This window comes from Danio rerio, chromosome 8 (genome assembly GCF_052040795.2).
Source record: "Danio rerio strain M-AB ecotype USA chromosome 8, GRCz13ab, whole genome shotgun sequence".
In the NCBI taxonomy this organism is placed as follows: domain Eukaryota; kingdom Metazoa; phylum Chordata; class Actinopteri; order Cypriniformes; family Danionidae; genus Danio; species Danio rerio.
The window spans coordinates 9,864,049-9,881,668 of record NC_141028.1 but is presented as its reverse complement, the minus strand read 5'-3'; the positions used below and the strand labels follow the sequence as shown (position 1 = coordinate 9,881,668).

The 17,620-nt window shown below is 36.0% G+C and overlaps 2 protein-coding genes across 8 annotated transcripts in view; both read right to left on the bottom strand.

Moving 5' to 3' along the window:
• Window positions 1-9,147, bottom strand: part of abcd1 (ATP binding cassette subfamily D member 1) — a 36,667-nt gene extending 27,520 nt beyond the window's left edge. Inside the window, exons 1-2 of one of the 2 annotated variants that reach the window (XM_087263665.1) lie at window positions 7,204-9,147; window positions 2,114-2,294 (exon numbers count right to left, since the gene is read on the bottom strand). In XM_087263665.1, coding sequence (XP_087119791.1) covers window positions 2,114-2,294; window positions 7,204-8,124 — 1,102 coding nt within the window. In that variant the 5' untranslated portion in view covers window positions 8,125-9,147. 2 annotated transcript variants of the gene reach the window in all.
• Window positions 9,148-10,443: 1,296 nt separating this feature from the next.
• Window positions 10,444-17,620, bottom strand: part of ccdc120a (coiled-coil domain containing 120a) — a 138,455-nt gene continuing 131,278 nt past the window's right edge. For all 6 annotated transcript variants that reach the window (XM_087264246.1, XM_087264250.1, XM_087264248.1 and 3 more), the window contains exon 12: window positions 10,444-11,262. In XM_087264246.1, the coding sequence (XP_087120372.1) occupies window positions 11,209-11,262 (54 nt within the window). In that variant the 3' untranslated portion in view covers window positions 10,444-11,208. The remainder of the gene's footprint in view (window positions 11,263-17,620) is intronic.

The window sequence follows — 17,620 nt, the reverse complement described above, 5'->3', positions numbered from 1 at the left end:
TACTGTCGCTTCACAGCAAGAACCGTGCATTCACACGAGGCTTCAGCGTCAACACTTGACATATGGCATGTCTACAGTTGGGGCTGACGTGATCGTCATAGTAGCGTCAGCCAATAAAATTAGTCTGCAATTGGCTACCATCTAAGCTGGGGTATTTGCATAAAGCAATCTGATTAGCTGACGTGTCCGATGGCACTTGTAAAGTTGTGAAATTCCAAACTTCTGCAGTGAGCAACACCACCGAAGGAGGTCGAAGGTCGCTGGTTTAAGTCCCGTCTGGGTCAGTTGGCATTTCTGTGTTGAGTTTGCATGTTCTTCCTGTGTTCATGTGGGTTTCCTCTACATGCGCTATAGTTGTGTGTGTAAATAAGTGTGCGTATGGGTGTTTCCCGGTACTGGGTTGCAGCTGGAAGGGCATATGCTGCATAAAAAAACAGGGGCTGGAATAGGGGATGGCAACCCCTGATAAATAAAGGACTAAGCCAAAGGAAAAATAAATGAATGAATATAATTATTACAATTATTAAATATTATTTAACAATATTAGGTAAAAATTTATAAAATAAAGTAGAAATAAATATATATTTCATGTAATGTAATGTGCCATATTTTAATAGGAAATGTCTCTTGAACAGCAAACCAAGGCAAGGCAAGGCAAGTTTATTTATATAGCACATTTCATACACAATGGCAATTCAAAGTGCTTTACATAAACAAGAATAAAAGAAACAAGTAAAATAAAAATAAAAACAAATAATAAAAATGCGTAAAAACAAAACAAAACATAAAAACAGGTAAAATGTGATATGAAAGAATGAAGAAGAAGAGAAAAACATGATAGTGCAATCTGTCGGACGCAGCACAGTGCTCATTCAGTAAAGGCACAGCTAAACAGATTTGTTTTCAGTCTTGATTTGAATGTGCCTAATGTTGGAGCACATCTGATCATTTCTGGAAGCTGATTCCATCAGTGGGGGTGTAGTGGCTGAAGGCAGATTCACACTGCTTTGACTGAACTCTTGGAACTTCTAGTTTATATGATCCTAATGATCTGAGTGATCTGTTAGGTTTGTAATCAGTGAGCATATCTGTGATGTATTTAGGTCCTAGGCCATTTAGTGATTTATAGACCAGTAATAATACTTTAAAATCTATTCTGAATGCAACTGGCAGCCAGTGTAAAGACCTGAGGACAGGTGTGATGTGCTCTGATTTTCTGGTTCTGGTTAGAATTCTGGCTGCAGCGTTCTGGATGAGCTGCAACTGTCTGACTGTCTTTTTAGGAAGACCAGTGAGGAGTCCATTACAGTAATCCACCCTGCTGCTGATAAAAGCATGGACAAGTTTTTCTAAATCTTCAACTAGAAACAAAGCATCTGATTCTTGCTATGTTTTTGAGATGATAGTATGCTGATTTACTGACTGCTTTGACATGACTGTTGAAACTCAGATCTGACTCAAGAGTCACACCAAGATTCTTGACCTTATTTTTTGTCGTTTGACCTTTAGTGCCAAGGTACGCATTTACCTTGAGAACCTCATCTTTGTTTAAAACACAATCATTTCAGTTTTCTCTTTGTTTAACTGAAGAAAGTTTTGGCACATCCAATTGCTCATTTCATCAATGCATTGGCAGAGGGTGTCAATGGGGCTGTAGTCATTAGGCAGTAAGGCTAGGTAGATCTGAGTGTCATCAGCATAGCTGTGGTAGGAGATTTGGTTCTTTCTCATTATTTGGCTCAGAGGGAGCATGTAAAGGTTGAACAGGAGAGGTGCCAAAACCAGCATATTATTGAAACTTATTAAAACAATTATTTAAGGATGAAGTGACTATCAAGACTGGAGGGATGATGCTGAAAATTCAGCTTTGCATTCAAATATCAAACTACATTTAAAAAAAACAACATTTGATAACAGTTATTTACGATTTAATTATAATTTTTAAAATAAAATGCTACTTAAGAGTCCCCTTTAAGAACACCACATCAGCACAAGGATCAAGGATGTTTTGGATGAAAACAAATGCAGAGCCAAAAGGTCTGAAGTCACAGACACACACACAGAGAAAGATGAGAACAGGAACTACAGATCGTAATCATAATTGAATCCATACCATATTTAGAGTATCCGGTGGCAGTGATGATAGGCACAGCGACCATAACCAGGCCCGATGCGCTCCAGAGATATTTCATCAGGAACTGCTCCAGCATGACATACCACAGCCTCTTAAACAAGATCAGGTTAATCTGCCTGGACAGCGAGTTGTAGCTCCGCTGCAGCTGCAACATCTCGATCTGCGCAGGGCACACACGCAGGCGCGCAAACACACACGCAGGCAAGCATACACACAGACACACAGGCAACAAGACAACATCAAGCTGAGGAGCTCAAAAACTGCTTTCCAATAATAAAACGTCCGGTCAGGCCTTCTGATTAATGACTACTGCGCATCCCAGAAGTGTTTAGGGTTGATATCAAACATGTGTCTTCATGAATAAAATCAGAGCGAATTAAAACCATCATGAATGTAAAGAGGAGGTCGGGAAATGTGTGAATTTGGGGTCAAAGAGGAGCATACAGACTTTTGCTCCAATTCCAGGGCCTTCTTTGTATTTAGACACGTCACATGACCTCTCTCTGTGAACACTTGTGACCGTGAAGTTCGGGAACATTTCCCATTGCATGCATGCAGCACTGTTTGTTTAGCTGGGACATTTGCTTTGTCATTGGGACACATGGGCAGAACGACCTCAAACACCTATTTTTGCTGTCTTAATGGGATAGTTCACCCAAAAATAGTTACATAGCCTCAGGCCATCCAGGATGTAGGTGACTTTTATTTTTCTTCAGCAGAACACTGGAAAGGGTTTTAATTTACAAACTGTGCTTGGTGATTAGCATTTTGGCAGATCACATACTGCACCCTTAATTCTGTTTATTTACTTGAGTAAATCTGTGTAATATCTATATTTATTCAGTTTTTAAATCAATCACAGTAATATTATTGACTAATGTGAAAATGTTCATTTGATTTATGTACAATACAGTTTGTAAAGTATTATTTGCTGTCTTTTAGTAGATACATTATATAAAAAACTTGCTTTGTTTACCAAATAAAGTAAATCTAATTTCATTTGCATTTTAAACATTAAATAAAATATAAATTTAAATAAATTATATATAAATTAATTAATAATATATATTAATTAGATTTATAATATATATTTATTATAGATCTATTTATTATTATTTATCACAGAATACTATTTATTATCTATTTATTATAGAATTAATATACATTTAAATTAATATATATTAATTTAAATAATATACTTAAATTAATAAATTATATTTAAAAATTAAATAAATATAATTTTTTTTTTTACATGTTAAGGTTTTAGTTAAGATACTCCCAAAATAATTCCACAGAAATCCGAAGATTTTTACCAAAATTCTCAGCAGAAATCGCAAAAAACGTCCGCAGATTCTGTCTGGACCTATTCATAAGTAACCACAGTATATTAACAGTAGCCACAAACACTAATTTTAGTCAGCCTGATTTATTGATTTATATTATGACTCTTAAATTAATGACTTTTCTTGAATCACAAAGGAACAAGTTTTAGGCAAAAAATGTGTAATGTTCGACAGAAGAAAAAAAAGCCTGAGTTTGATTAAACTACTAAATTATTAGTACATTTTGTGAATTAAAAATCTGTCTTCTTAAACTTTTTAATAAAACATTGTATTAGGGCAAAGCAGTGGCGCAGTGTGAAGTAGTGCTGTCGCTTCACAGCAAGAAGGTCGCTGGGCCGCTGGTTCATTTCTCCATGGTTCATTTGGCCATTTCTCTGTGGAGTTTGCATGTTCTCCCTGCGTTCGCGTGGGTTTTCTCCGAGTGCTCTGGTTTCCCCCACAGTCCAAAGACATGCGGTACAGGTGAATTGGGTAGGATAAATTGTCCGTAGTGTATGAGTGTGTGTGTGAATGTGTGTGTGGATGTTTCCCGGAGATGGGTTGCGGCTGGAAGGGTATCTGCTGCGTAAAAACTTGCTGGATAAGTTGGCGGTTCATTTCGCTTTGGCGACCCCGGATTAATAAAGGGACTAAGCCGACAAGAAAATGAATGTATGAATATTTGTATTAAAGGTTGACAAAAGGTATCAATTTCTTTCAAAATATATATACACAACAGTTCAGTCTGGTTCTTAAATCTAATTGGTTGATAGCCATGAGATATTAAAGTAATATCAGCACTTGCTCAGCCCCTTTAGCCTTGTGTATTACTCCGCCCACACAAGGACTACAATTTGACAAATACTGCAGCTGTTGGACAACATAATGTACTTTTGAGGCGTTTTTAGGTGAGAATGTAGTTGTTTAGATTGCAACTATCCAGTTTATTTATAAGGACAGTGCCTATTTAAAAAATGTATCACTAAGGCATATGTTATATATATATATATATATATATATATATATATATATATATATATATATATATATATATATATATAAATTTAGCACATATATGTGTGTGTGTGTGCGTGTGTGTGTGTGCGTGCGTGCGTGCGTGCGTGTATTTTTTAATTATTTGTTTCCTTTTGTGATTCACAAGAACTAAAAAAAAAAACACAAAAAAAGGAAAATTCATGCAAAAATGTAATGACATCGTTATTTACTTTCCCGCGTGTGATTTTAAACCTGATGAGTTTCTTCTACTGAACACAAAATAAGATATTTTGAAGAATGCTGGTAGCTGGCATCCATCGCCTTCAATAGTAGGGGAAACAATTACTGTGGAATTCAATGGGTGCTAGTAACCAGCATAGTTAAAAATATCTTCTTTTGTGTTCTTAGAAGATAGAAAATCAAATAGGGTTTGATAAAAGGTGAGTAAATAATGACACAATTTTCATTTTTGGGTGAATTTATTCTAATTATTTATTCATTTATTTTATGTTATATATACTATGCGATAATATATATTATGTGATATATATATATATATAAGTTAGGTATTATTTTCCTGCAAGTTAGTTGTCTTATTATTATTTTGGCCTGGATTTCCTTCCAAAGAGATGCTTCGGAGAACTTTAGTTTGAAAATAAACATTGTTATTCCTTGCTAAACCTGTTTTGGCTATTGTGAGCTGGGACAGGAAAAGGGAAAACCCTAAATTTATTATTTCGACATTTAATTTATACCTATTGCTCCCCTAAAGCCTGGTTTATACTTCTGCGTCAAGTGACCGGCGTAACCCATGGTGCATGCAACGCCTGTAGCTGTGCATTTATACTTCTGCACGCTGTCTCTGTTGGTCTGCATTACAATTTGGCTATGAAGTAGAAATCAGCCTTACGTCTAGACTGGTCGGGACATAACAGTCCTTACTTTTTGGTTCTTTCTGAAACTTTTTATTTAATCTTGCTATTAATACTCCTTGATTACTCTTTTTTTATTGCTTTTACTTACTAATTGTCTCCTTTTATATTTTAGTGTCTTCTCTGTTTTTAGTACTTCTATGTACAGCACTTTGGTTGTATTTAAATTAATTCATTCATTCATTTTCTAATCGACATAGTCCATTTATTAATCAGGGGTTGCCACAGCGAAATGAACCAAGAACTTTTTCAGCATATGTTTTACACAGCAGATGCCCTTCCAGCCACAACCTATCACTGGGACACACATACACTACGGACAATTTAGTTTACCCAATTTACGTATAGAGCAGGGGCCTCATGTACGAAGACTTGCGTGGAAATCATACTAAAACATTGCGTACGCACAAAGCTGTAAATGTGCGTACGCAGAAAAAAATTCAGATGTATGAAACACTGCGTACGCCGAATCTCACGCATATTCTTTTGTACATCTGAATGAACGTGAAACTGAGCGCAACATGCACGAGCACAAAACCCCTCCCTGCCTCCTCCCCCGTATGAATATGCTAATGACTATGCTAATGGTAAAACCCAACGAAAAAGCAACGGCAAAAGCAAGCAAAAAGAGAAACTTTGAACAGAATGTGAATTGGAGGTGCTGCTTTCGGAGGTAGACCGGAGAAAAGCGGTGTTATTTGCAAGTTTGTTTTTCGGAATTAACAACAAAAGAAAAAAAATAGAGTGGGAGAGTTTAGCTGATGCGGTTAACACAGTTGGGTCTGAACATCGCACTGAGTGCATTTAAAAAAAAAATAGTCTGGTTTATATCTGTAAAATGTTGCAGCACTCTGAACAGTCTCAGTGGCGCGCTCGTAAGAAGCATGTGATCATGTTTTGACACGTTCGAGCATGAACTCGGCTCGAATCCAGCGTCTGATGAACTTTTTCTTCTTTTTTTCCCCCCGCTACATATCATACTTTGCCTACTATTTATCATGAGAAAGACTAGTAGGAATCATTAATAAGTTTGTGCATCATATTTTATTTGCACATTTATTGAATGGAAATGTTTCTGATTCACGCTTGCAAATTCATCTTCAGATAGTGTCTTTATAGCAATGTGCGTGCGGTAGATCGCTCAGATTACATTGGGAAAACAGGCGACCGCTGCAAATTGTGCTTTAAAGTTTAGCTGGTCAACTGTATGATATGGAAACCATATATACATGCTAGATGAACCCAACTCATACAGCTGCCATTGCAAGGCTCAAAGACACTTTGTAGAGAGGAATTTAACACAACTGCCTCTAGGAGTCGCCAATGGAAATAAAACAGACACGCACAAAAAATGTGCGTACGCCTGCCAGAAAGCTGCCGTGAAGCTGCGCACATTCCCACGTTCAGTTCATTGTTAGTAAATCCAAACGTGATCGATTCTGAGCGTGAAACCTGGCGTACGCAAAGTTTTTGTGCGTACGCAGCGTTGATACATGAGGCCCCAGGTCTTTGGACTGTGTGTACCCAGAGGAAACCCACACCAACACGGGGAGAACAAGCAAGCCCCACACAGTAATGCAAAATGACCCAGCCGGGGGTCAGACCAGTAGCCTTCTTGCTGTGAGGCGATCGTGCTGCCTACTGCACCACCTTGTTGTGTTTAAATGTGCTTTATAAATAAATATTGTACTGTATAGTATTTTTCATTGCATAGAGCAGCTTAAACATGCTTCAAAACAACTTTTGTATTCCATGAAAGAAAGAAACATGAGGTAAATGAATGATGGCACAAAACCAACCCAAGAGGCCGTTCTCTCACCTTATGTCCTCCATAGAAGGCGATCTCCTCTGAATTGGCGATGATGCGCGAATGCATGTATCTCAGGTCTCCTTTCCTCCTGGCTTCCTCTGCCACCAGTTTACCAAAGCGGGGTGAAAATGCTCTAAGAACCTTGGCAGTGAGTGCCACCACGATGCCAGCTATGACTGACGGCCAAGTGGTGTTGGCGCCTTTGGATTCAGCCGTTTTAATGAGCGTGTAACAAGTCACCACCACATCCAGGATGGGCTTGGTCAGGTTTGAATACAGATGAGCCACAGAAGCAGCAAACATCACCACATCTTCGGTCAACGACTGGTCAGGGTTTGCCAACCTGCCGTCCATGTTGCTGACACGATAGTAGGTCTGATCGCTGAAATACAGCATGTAGGCATGGGTGACCAGCCGAGTGCGGAAAGCAAGGGTGAGCTGACCCTCCAGGTACCTGATGGCACTGTTCACAAACGTGGCAGGAATAGCAATGAGCAGCCATTTGGTTAACTCCACCACAAACGCTCTAGGATCCTTCTTCACAATGGTTTTCACTATTTGCCCGTCCAAATTGGCCACATAGATGGAGAGAAAGGTGCGTGAAATGAGAGCCAGAGAGTGGAAACCGAGCAGGCCGAGCTCCTTGCAGAAAAGCCGAGGAAAGAGGATTTTCAAGAGGCGAATCAACCTGTCGAAAAACTCACGGTTCACCGCTGGTGAGCGTTTCCTTTTCCTCGCAGCTTCTACTAGGGGCTCTCCATTGGAGGTAAGCGGGTCAGCGCCCTTAACTTGTTTACTAGTCCTTCCTTTGAGCTTGCCGAAGAAGTACGGGGATAGTTTCTTCACCCCATAGAGCGCAATGAGAAGCACAACAGCCTTTCTCACCAGGGGTTTCTTCAGTTGAGAGGGCAGTTTTGAGTACACAGACATTTTGTTTGTAGCTTATTGATGCTGGGATTGTTCAAACTTGTGTTTATTAAAAAGCAGGTCTCTCCTGAACGCAGATTTGTTTGTGTAAACTAATATAAATGCAATATCAGCAAACTGACAGCATGTCAAACTGACACAATCAACTGAAAATCTCAAGTTTAAGAAACAGCAATGAGATTAAATGGAGGAAAAGCGATAGTTGTTGTGCGTATTTGTATGTATATATATTTTATAGATTAAAAAATTGTATTGATTATCATACAAAATGAAATATTTGTACTTACTCTAATATAACACTCTAGAATAGAGTATAAAATCAAATGTTTCTCATTTTAATAAATGACATGAACTTTACCACACATATTAATATCTTTACTTACTGTCTGACAACAAATGTTGCATTTATATCGTTATTTGTTTCTGCTAACGGGTTTTAGGAGAAAGTTCACACTGAAATGTCATGACTTATTTCGCCTATGTGGAAATAGTTGCTTGTTTACAACGATAAAACATTACAAGTTTGCTGATTAAACTACCGTAAAGTGATATAACGTTATAATCTAACAAACAATATATCCTGACTTCAGAGGTAGTTCAAATGACAGCTAGCAAGTCAAGCTAATAAACTCCGTGTGTACTATAAACAATCAGCGTGTCGACTCACACACACATTAAAAACTGAACACAGCAAGTTGACTATAAACTATTTACACGTTAGCATTTGCACACTTTATAATCAAAATGTCAAATAGGTGTCTTTTAAATTGCGGTGCTAGCGCTGCTGGCTAATATTCACTTTACTTCAACTTCCTCCGTCCAACTTTTCCGTCTGTTTTGATCCTCGTAAAGGTCATTTTCTCAGCAGATCGGAAGTCTGACAGACCCTCGTCATGGTGAGCACATGAAGTCCCCGTCATGTAACTCAACAACCGGTCTGAAAGCAGAATTGAAGCCTCCGGTGTGTGTTTGAGTCTATGCGTAAATCCATCAACCTCACCGGGTCTCCGGTGGTGGAATCAGAGTAAACTGCGCCGATAGGTGGAGTAAACACGGACATTACTCACGCCACACAAGACAAAAGTCACTACTGTTTTCATCATCACTGGCATATTTCCAGTTTATTGAAGCTGCTGGGATATCAAATCAGCTGTAATTCAATTCACTTAAGCGTTATTTCCATGATTGTAAGAGAGCTAGGAGTATATAAATGAAAAAATGATGACACCCTTTACTTAAAACATATTAACTAACATAAAGAAACAATGAACAATACATTTATCACAACTTTGGAATTTAATAATAAGTAAAGGTTGAACTCGGATTAATGAATACAGTGTTCATTCTTAGTTCGTGTTAGTGAATAATAACATTTACTAAAGTAACTGTATTGTAAAGTGTTACGATAGATAGATAGATAGATAGATAGATAGATAGATAGATAGATAGATAGATAGATAGATAGATAGATAGATAGAGATAGATAGATAGATAGATAGATAGATAGATAGATAGATAGATAGATAGATAGATAGATAGATAGATAGATAGATAGATAGATAGATAGATAGGATAGGATAGGATAGGATAGGATAGGCTTACCGGCCACTTTATCTTGCTAGTACCGGGTTGGACCCCCTTTTGCCTTCAGAACTGCCTTAATCCTTCGTGGCGTAAATTCAATAAGGTACTGGAAATACTCATCAGAGATTTTGGTCCATATTGACATGATAGCATCACACAGTTGCTACAGATTTGTGGGCTCAGAAGTTGGGTACACTGTGGTCATAAAGGGATGGACATGGTGAGCAACAAAACTCAGGTTGGCTGTGGGATTGACATGATGCTCAATTGGTACTAATGGGCCCAAAGTGTGCCAAGAAAATCTCCCCCACACCATTACACCACCACCAGCAGCCTGAACCGTTGATACAAGGCAAGATGGATCCATGCTTTTCTGTTGTTGACGCCAAATTCTGACCATCAGAATGTCGCAGCAGAAATCGAGACTCATCAGATCTGACAACATTTCTCCAATCTTCTATTGTCCAGTTTTGGATAGTCTGTGTGAATTGTAGCCTCAGTTTCCTGTTGTTAGCACACAGGAGTGGCATCCGGTGTGGTCTTCTGCTGCTGTAGCTCATCTGCCTCAAGGTTGGAAATGTTGTGCATTCAGAGATGCTCTCTCTGTCTGTCTGTCTGTCTGTCTGTCTGTCTGTCTGTCTGTCTGTCTGTCTGTCTGTCTGTCTATCTATCTATCTATCTATCCATCCATCCATCCATCCATCCATCCATCCAGGCCATGTTAATAACACAAATGACTTCATATGACCAAAAACACTTTATTAAAAACAAACTTTGTACAGTCTTGTCTTTTTTTTAATAAGATTTCTTGTATAGAGATAAAAAATGTCAGAAAACCAAAAGGAAAACAGCAAATTATATACAGTCTCGGAAAGGTTTCTTCCAAAATTGATAAAACATACGAGCAAGTAATCAGGGAAACCGAAACAGGGAAGATACAATCTCCAGAAGTATCCAAAAACACACAAAGGAAATCTACATCTTCAGAAAGTGTCAGCAATTAGGTACCATGACATACTGTAGAAGCGTTACACAGATCACAAACCTCATTGGTTTTATTTGCGTTCACTTAAAACCAACGGTTATTACTCAAAAAAATAAAAGGTTGTTAACCACACTGCTCATCCTTTAGATCATTATCTGATTCAGTCATCAATCTTTCTATAAAAAACGATAAATCGTGTGATATAAGATGACCTTAAATGTCTTCAGCAGGGTTTTACAAGCATCATAAACATTTGGAAATCTCCTCGCAGGTCACAAGTCTGAAATCAAATGGCAAGAGAAAAAAAAGGTTTCTTCTATTAGTGACACTTCCATGCATCAGTGGCGTTGATTTCAAACAGACAGACCATAATAAAAGCAGCTTTCAGTGAAGTCCTGAGACAAGCACGGCAGCATTTGGCGACAAAGTATCTGAGAAAGTGTTCGATTGCTTCAGAGTTCAAATCTCGGCGATTTATTCATAGTGAAGGCATTCGACATGTAGATGTCTTTCAAGACCTACATCAAGATGCCAGTTGAGGATGACATGATGAAATAAACCATGGTGAGAATCTACAAAGGAGAACAGACACCTGCATGCATTGGTATACATCAAGGTTACACTATAAGAAACACAGCAGACTACATCTACCAGAGTGAATTAGCCAGCTATTCAATGGCTGTTTTTCAGTCCTAAAAGAGCAGTTTATGAAACACCAAATTTATTACACTCTTTATTTAAACTGGCTGTATAAGAAATACACATTATTTCAACATGGAGCTTAGTAGCATCTTATATAATGCATTTCACTGCAAAAATATATATATTTTTTTCTTACTTAGAGGTTTTGTCTTGTGACAAGTCCAACTATGGGGGGGGGATTGGGCAAAATAAAAATTAAGTGAAAAAAAAGGTTTTTTTTTTTATTAAAACGGGCAAAATATTCAGTCAGCAGGGTTCAGCAAAATAAACTTGTTATATATATATATATATATATATATATATATATATATATATATATATATATATATATATATATATATATATATATATATACACATATATACATTTTTTTGAATTAAGTGTTGATGAATTGTTTATTTTTTACATTGATATGTTACATGAAAATGTTGATGAGAACTTTAAATTATTTATCTTGTTTTAAGGAGAAACTCACTTAATTTTTTTTATTTACTATTTTAAAAATAATTTTAATTTAAGCACTTTTAAAAATTTTAACAATGAATTTTTAAATACAAAAAAATAAAATATTAATAAATAAAATAATCAGTTTTAATTATTTAAATGTATTTTTAATTTAAATTAACTACTTAATAAACTTAAAAAAGAAGATATTTTAACTACAAACAAGACAAAACCAGTGGAGTCAGCAAAATAAAATTGTTTTTAAATGATTTTTCTTGTTTTAAGGAGAAACTCACTTTTTTATTTAAATAGACTAATTTTCCTCTTTTTTTTTATTCTCACTTTAAGCTTTTTATATAAAAAAATAAAATATATATTGTACTTGTACAGAACTACTTAGTTTGAATTATTTAAATGATTTTTTAAATTAAATTTGCTACATTAAAATATATTTTTACTACAAACGAGACAAAACCAGTAGGTTCAGCAAAATAAAATAGTTTTTTCATTAATTTTCTTGTTTTAGGGTTAAATATTTTTAAATTGACTATTTTTTATGATTTTAATTAAAGCGTTGTTTTATTCTTACTTAGAATTTTTAAGTTAATTATTTTTTACTTGTACAGAATATGCTTCTTAGTTTTGATTATTTAAATGTATTTTTACATTTTTTATGTAATTTGCAACTTAATTAACTTTTTTTAAAGATATTTTGACTACAGAAAAACCAAACCAGTGGAGTTAGCAAAATAAAATAGTTTTTACATTATTTATCTTGTTTTAGGGAGATTTCATTTAATTGACTAATTTTATTATAATGTTGTTAGCACTTTTTTTATATTCTCACTCTGAATTTTTTTTAATAAAATATTTTTTTTTTACTTGCACAGAAAATGCTTCTTAATTTGAGTTATTTACATGTATTTTTAATTAAAATTTGCTACTTAATTAACTTTTTAAAAAGATTTTCTGATTACAAATAAGACAGAACCAGTGGAGTCAGCAAAATAAAATTTCTTCTTGTTTTAGGGTTAAACTCAATAAATTTTTTTAATTGACTCATTTTATTACAATTTCTTTAGCACTTTTACAAAATTCTCACTCAGAATTTTTAAATGAATTTTTCTTTGCTTGTAAAGAATGTGCTTCTTAATTTCAATTATTTAAAGGTATTTTTTATTTAAATTTGCTACTTAATTGACTTTTTTCAAAGATATTTTGGCTATAAACAAAACAAGACCTCTAAGTAAGAAAATAATTATTTAGCAGTGTTACTATTTAGGCACAATGGTTGAAGATTAGCAACCTGGCATTAGTAGGCAATGCCACATTCGGAGTATCACAATTCATCAAAGATTTTCTAATGGAGGGCGCAGGAAAATTACTAGTCTTGGCAAAGTCCCGATTTGAGTAATTAATCCTTTTCAGTTCCTGCAATCTGATTACTGAGAAATACAGTAAATATTGACATCTGGAGTCAATTCCATAGAAAACACAATGAACGTTTGCAAATAAGGCGCTATACACAAGAAGCTGGTGATTCTTGCCATGAGTACTGCACCTGGCAGGCTGCTGATGGGGATTGAAACAGAGCCGGAAAACAGATTATGGGGCTCCTCCTAGTGGACATGGTTAGAAAAACCTGATCGCTAAGTCAAAACGCACAATTCTGTAATAATTTACTCATCATTCTCTTGTCACAAAGCTGTTTGAGTTTCTTCTGTTGAACACAAAAAAAAAAATTTTTTTTTTAAATGCTGCAAACCTGTAACCATGGTATTTGTTTTTATGGAAGTCAATGGATACAGTTTTTTAACATTTTTCAAAATATCTTCTTTTGTGTTATTTTGAAACAAGAAACTCATAAAGGGTTGAAAACCACCTGAAGGTGAGTAAATAGTAGGTGCGTTTTCATTTTTGAGTGAACTATCCTTTAAAGAAAATCCATGTCAGCCACATTTCACTCCAAAAAAAAAGGTTAGTGTGTATGGGGTTTTCAAGCATCAAAAGATTAAGTGTAAATATTTCATTATAATTGATTAGAATATGTGCTGTAGCCAACAACTTATCCAGCATAGACCCTTTCAGCCGCAACCCAACACTGGGAAACACCCATACACTCCTGCATTCACACACATACACTACGGCCAGTTTGGTTCATTCAATTCACTGATAGTGCTTGTCTTTTGGCTGTGGGGGAAACCAGAGCACCTGGAGGAAACCCACACTTTTGAGCTTCCCGGTTGTTTGTAATAATTGTTTGCATAAACAGTATGAAGCAGCACAACTATTTCAGCACTGATAATAATATGAAATGTTTCACGTGAAAGGATCAAGTGAGATTGAAGACTTTGAATGACAGGAATAAATGGCTAATTCAATTTCATTCATTCAATCATTTTCCTTTGGTTTAGTCTCTCCTTCAGAGGTCGCCACAGCAAAATGAACCAAAAACTGTTCCAGCATATGTTTCCCAGTACTGGGTTTCTGCTGGAAGGGCATCTACTGCATAAAACATATGCCAGAATAGTTGGTGGTTCATTCCGCTGTGGTAACCTCTGAAATAGAGGCTAAGCCGAAGGAAACTGAATGAGTTTATTATAATAATATTCCCATTCAGTCTGCAGTATATATTACACTGTAAGCCATTGATTTGTGTGCTGAATCAAAGGAACTCTTCTAGTCATCTCAACTTACATCAGTCACACTGACTAAAAATACAAAGTTAATCTTGATATAACTAAAACAAATTTAGTTGAAATTTTAATAACTGATTAAAACTAGTTAAAGTAACAAATAATTTTTGTTGGGAATATTTGTAATGCAATTTGCTACAGTGTAGGGCTGTCAACATGGCAGTAAACCTATCATTTATTTCTTAAATATAAGAATTTTAATGTCAATACAAAAAAAAAGGTACTGTAAAGTCTGTATATGTCCACAAGAGGGCGCAAATGTACACTCCTGCATTCACACACAAACGCTACTGTCAATTGGTATATTCAATTCACCTATAGCGCATGTCTTAGGACTGTGGGGGAAACCGAAGCACATGAAGAACACAGGGAAACATGCAAACTCCACATAGAAATGCCAACAGGACTCGAACCAGTGATCTTCTTTCTGTGAGGTGATTGTGCTACACATTGCGCCACCGTGACGCACTATGCAAAATCATTGATATATATTGTCACCTTGGAATTTTAAGGTTCTATCTGTGTTCTGAATGATTTTGAGATATTGAGCTTCAAAGATTTCGCATTCCATAGCAAACAATATGTGTGCAACATTTGTTTTTTTAAATAAAAAGTCTTAAAATGTAAACAACTTACAAAAAACATCACATAACAAAAGTTGTCATTTAATAAGAATGTCAATAACTCAATTTTGGCAAAAATGTCAGGTAGTACCTAATAATTCTAAGGTGACGATATTTTACCAAGATTTACAGAAGACGACACCTACAAAGAAAATGTCATTGAGTGTAATAATAATGGACTATGTTTTTAAAAGTGTGGTCAAGCATATTTAGAACAAGAATCATTTGATGACATATCAAAAGACTGTATTTAATGACCTCAGTTCAGCCCTAAAAGAACATTTAATTTCCATTTAAAAACGTTACAACTACTTCTAATTTGTCAACAAAAACTTTTTATTAATTTTATGTAATAAAATGTGGAGTTCAGCAGCACGGTGGCTCAGTGGTTAGCACTGTTGCCTCGCAGCAAGAAGGTTGCTGATTTGAGTTCCGGCTGGGCCAGTTGTCATTTCTGTGTGGAGTTTGCATGTTCTCCCCATGTTGGCGTGGGTTTCCTCCGGGTGCTCCGGTTTCCCACATAGTTGAAAACGTGGTATTGGTGAATTGGGTAAGCTAAATTGTCCGTAGTGTGAATGAGTGTGTATGGATGTTTCTCAGTGATGGGTTGCAGCTGGAAGGGCATCCTCTGCGTAAAACATATGCAAGTTGGTGGTTCATTCCACTGTGGCGACCCCAGATTAATAAAGAGACTTATCCGAAAAGAAAAAAAATAAATGAATGAAAATGTATGGTTGGGCGGCATGGTGGCTCAGTAGTTAGCACTGTTGCCTCACAGCAAGAAGGTCGCTGGTTCGAGTCCCGGCTGGGCCAGTTGGCATTTCTGTGCTGAGTTTGCATGTTCTCCCAGTGTTGCCGTGGGTTTCCTCCGCATGCTCCGATTCCCCTACAGTCCAAAGACATGCTGAACAGGTGAACTGGATAAACAAAATTGTCCATATTGTATGAGTGTGTTTGTATGGGTGTTTGCCAGTAAAGAGTTGGAGCTGGAAGGGTATCCGCTGCGTAAAACACATGCCAGAATAGTTGGCAGTTCATTCCGCTGTGGCAATAAATGAGGGACTAGGCTGAAAGATGAATGAATGAATGAATAATAATAATAATAATAACGTAAGTCGCTTTGGATGAAGACATCTGCTAAAACAATAAATGTAAATGTGTGTTTGGTTTGTGTTCTATCATATATTTCATCATATTAATTATATAATATACCTTTATATTCACTATAGTGTATATATTTTAGCTCCTGTATATTACTCATTGCTCTCAATGATCATTCAGCATTTAAAATTCACCCAGTAATTACATTTGTTTTTAAAAATCTGCAGAAAACCAGCACCACGAGTATTATGATTATCCTTAAATCCATAAATAATATGATTGTTTTCTTCTATTACACTAATGAAAACTGAGTCTGTGCTTCAAATCCAAAGCCCCTGTTTTAAAACAAATCATTTTGTTTTCTGATAGTGAAGTGAAATGTGTTCTTGACCGGTTTCATGAGATTCACCCTTGCGTTTATTTTTGCAGAAATGCTATTTTTAACAATGCTTTCTTGCATTATGCATCTCTGTTTTCTTTGTCTATAGCAATACTGTTATATATAATTACAGCCTGAGAAATTAGAAACAGTAAATACGACCTTTGTGCCATTCCTCTTGTCATCATCCTGAATAATTGTGTTTATACCCCTCTACTATTCTAATGTGGAACTAAATATACTAACAGATCTCATGAAACAGTTACTGACTCCATAACAGTCCGACAAAGGTTTAAGATTTGGCTTTTTTTTCTCCTACAAAGAAAATCGTTAATCAAAAAAGTTTAATTTGATCTAAACACAGTCTGGTTTGATTGTTATCTGCATAGAAATATAATAATAATAAAAAAAAAAATTTTCCCCCGAAAGACTCTAAATGTTCTACTTTTATGCGGTCTCACCAGCGACCGATATTGGATTTTCTCATTAAATGATTGTGTATACAGTTGAAGTCAGAATTATAAGCCTTCTATAATTTAAAGGCTTAACTAGGTGAACTAGGCAAGTTAGGGTAATTAGGCAAATCATTGTATAACAATGGTTTGTTCTGTAGACTATTGAAAAAAATTTTGCTTACAGGAGCTAATAATTTTGACCTTAAAATAGTTTCAAATAAATTAATTACTACTTTTATTCAAGCTGAAATAAAACAAGTAAGACTTTCTCTAGAAGAAAAAATATTAAAATAAAGTAAAAAATTCCTTGCTCTGTTAAACACGTAGACTGTAAAAGATATGGATGTAGTATCCGTGACGTCACCCATAAGTTTCTGAAGAGCGCAAATGAAGCAACAAGTAGGCGTGGCCAACCATCGCCATTTTGTTCGTGTGTCATCTCGCCGCCCAGGGGTTACTAAAAAAGCCAAAGAGGCGGCGCGTGAGCGGAGATACAAACCCCTTCTAGCATTTTGCTTGGACAGGCTTTT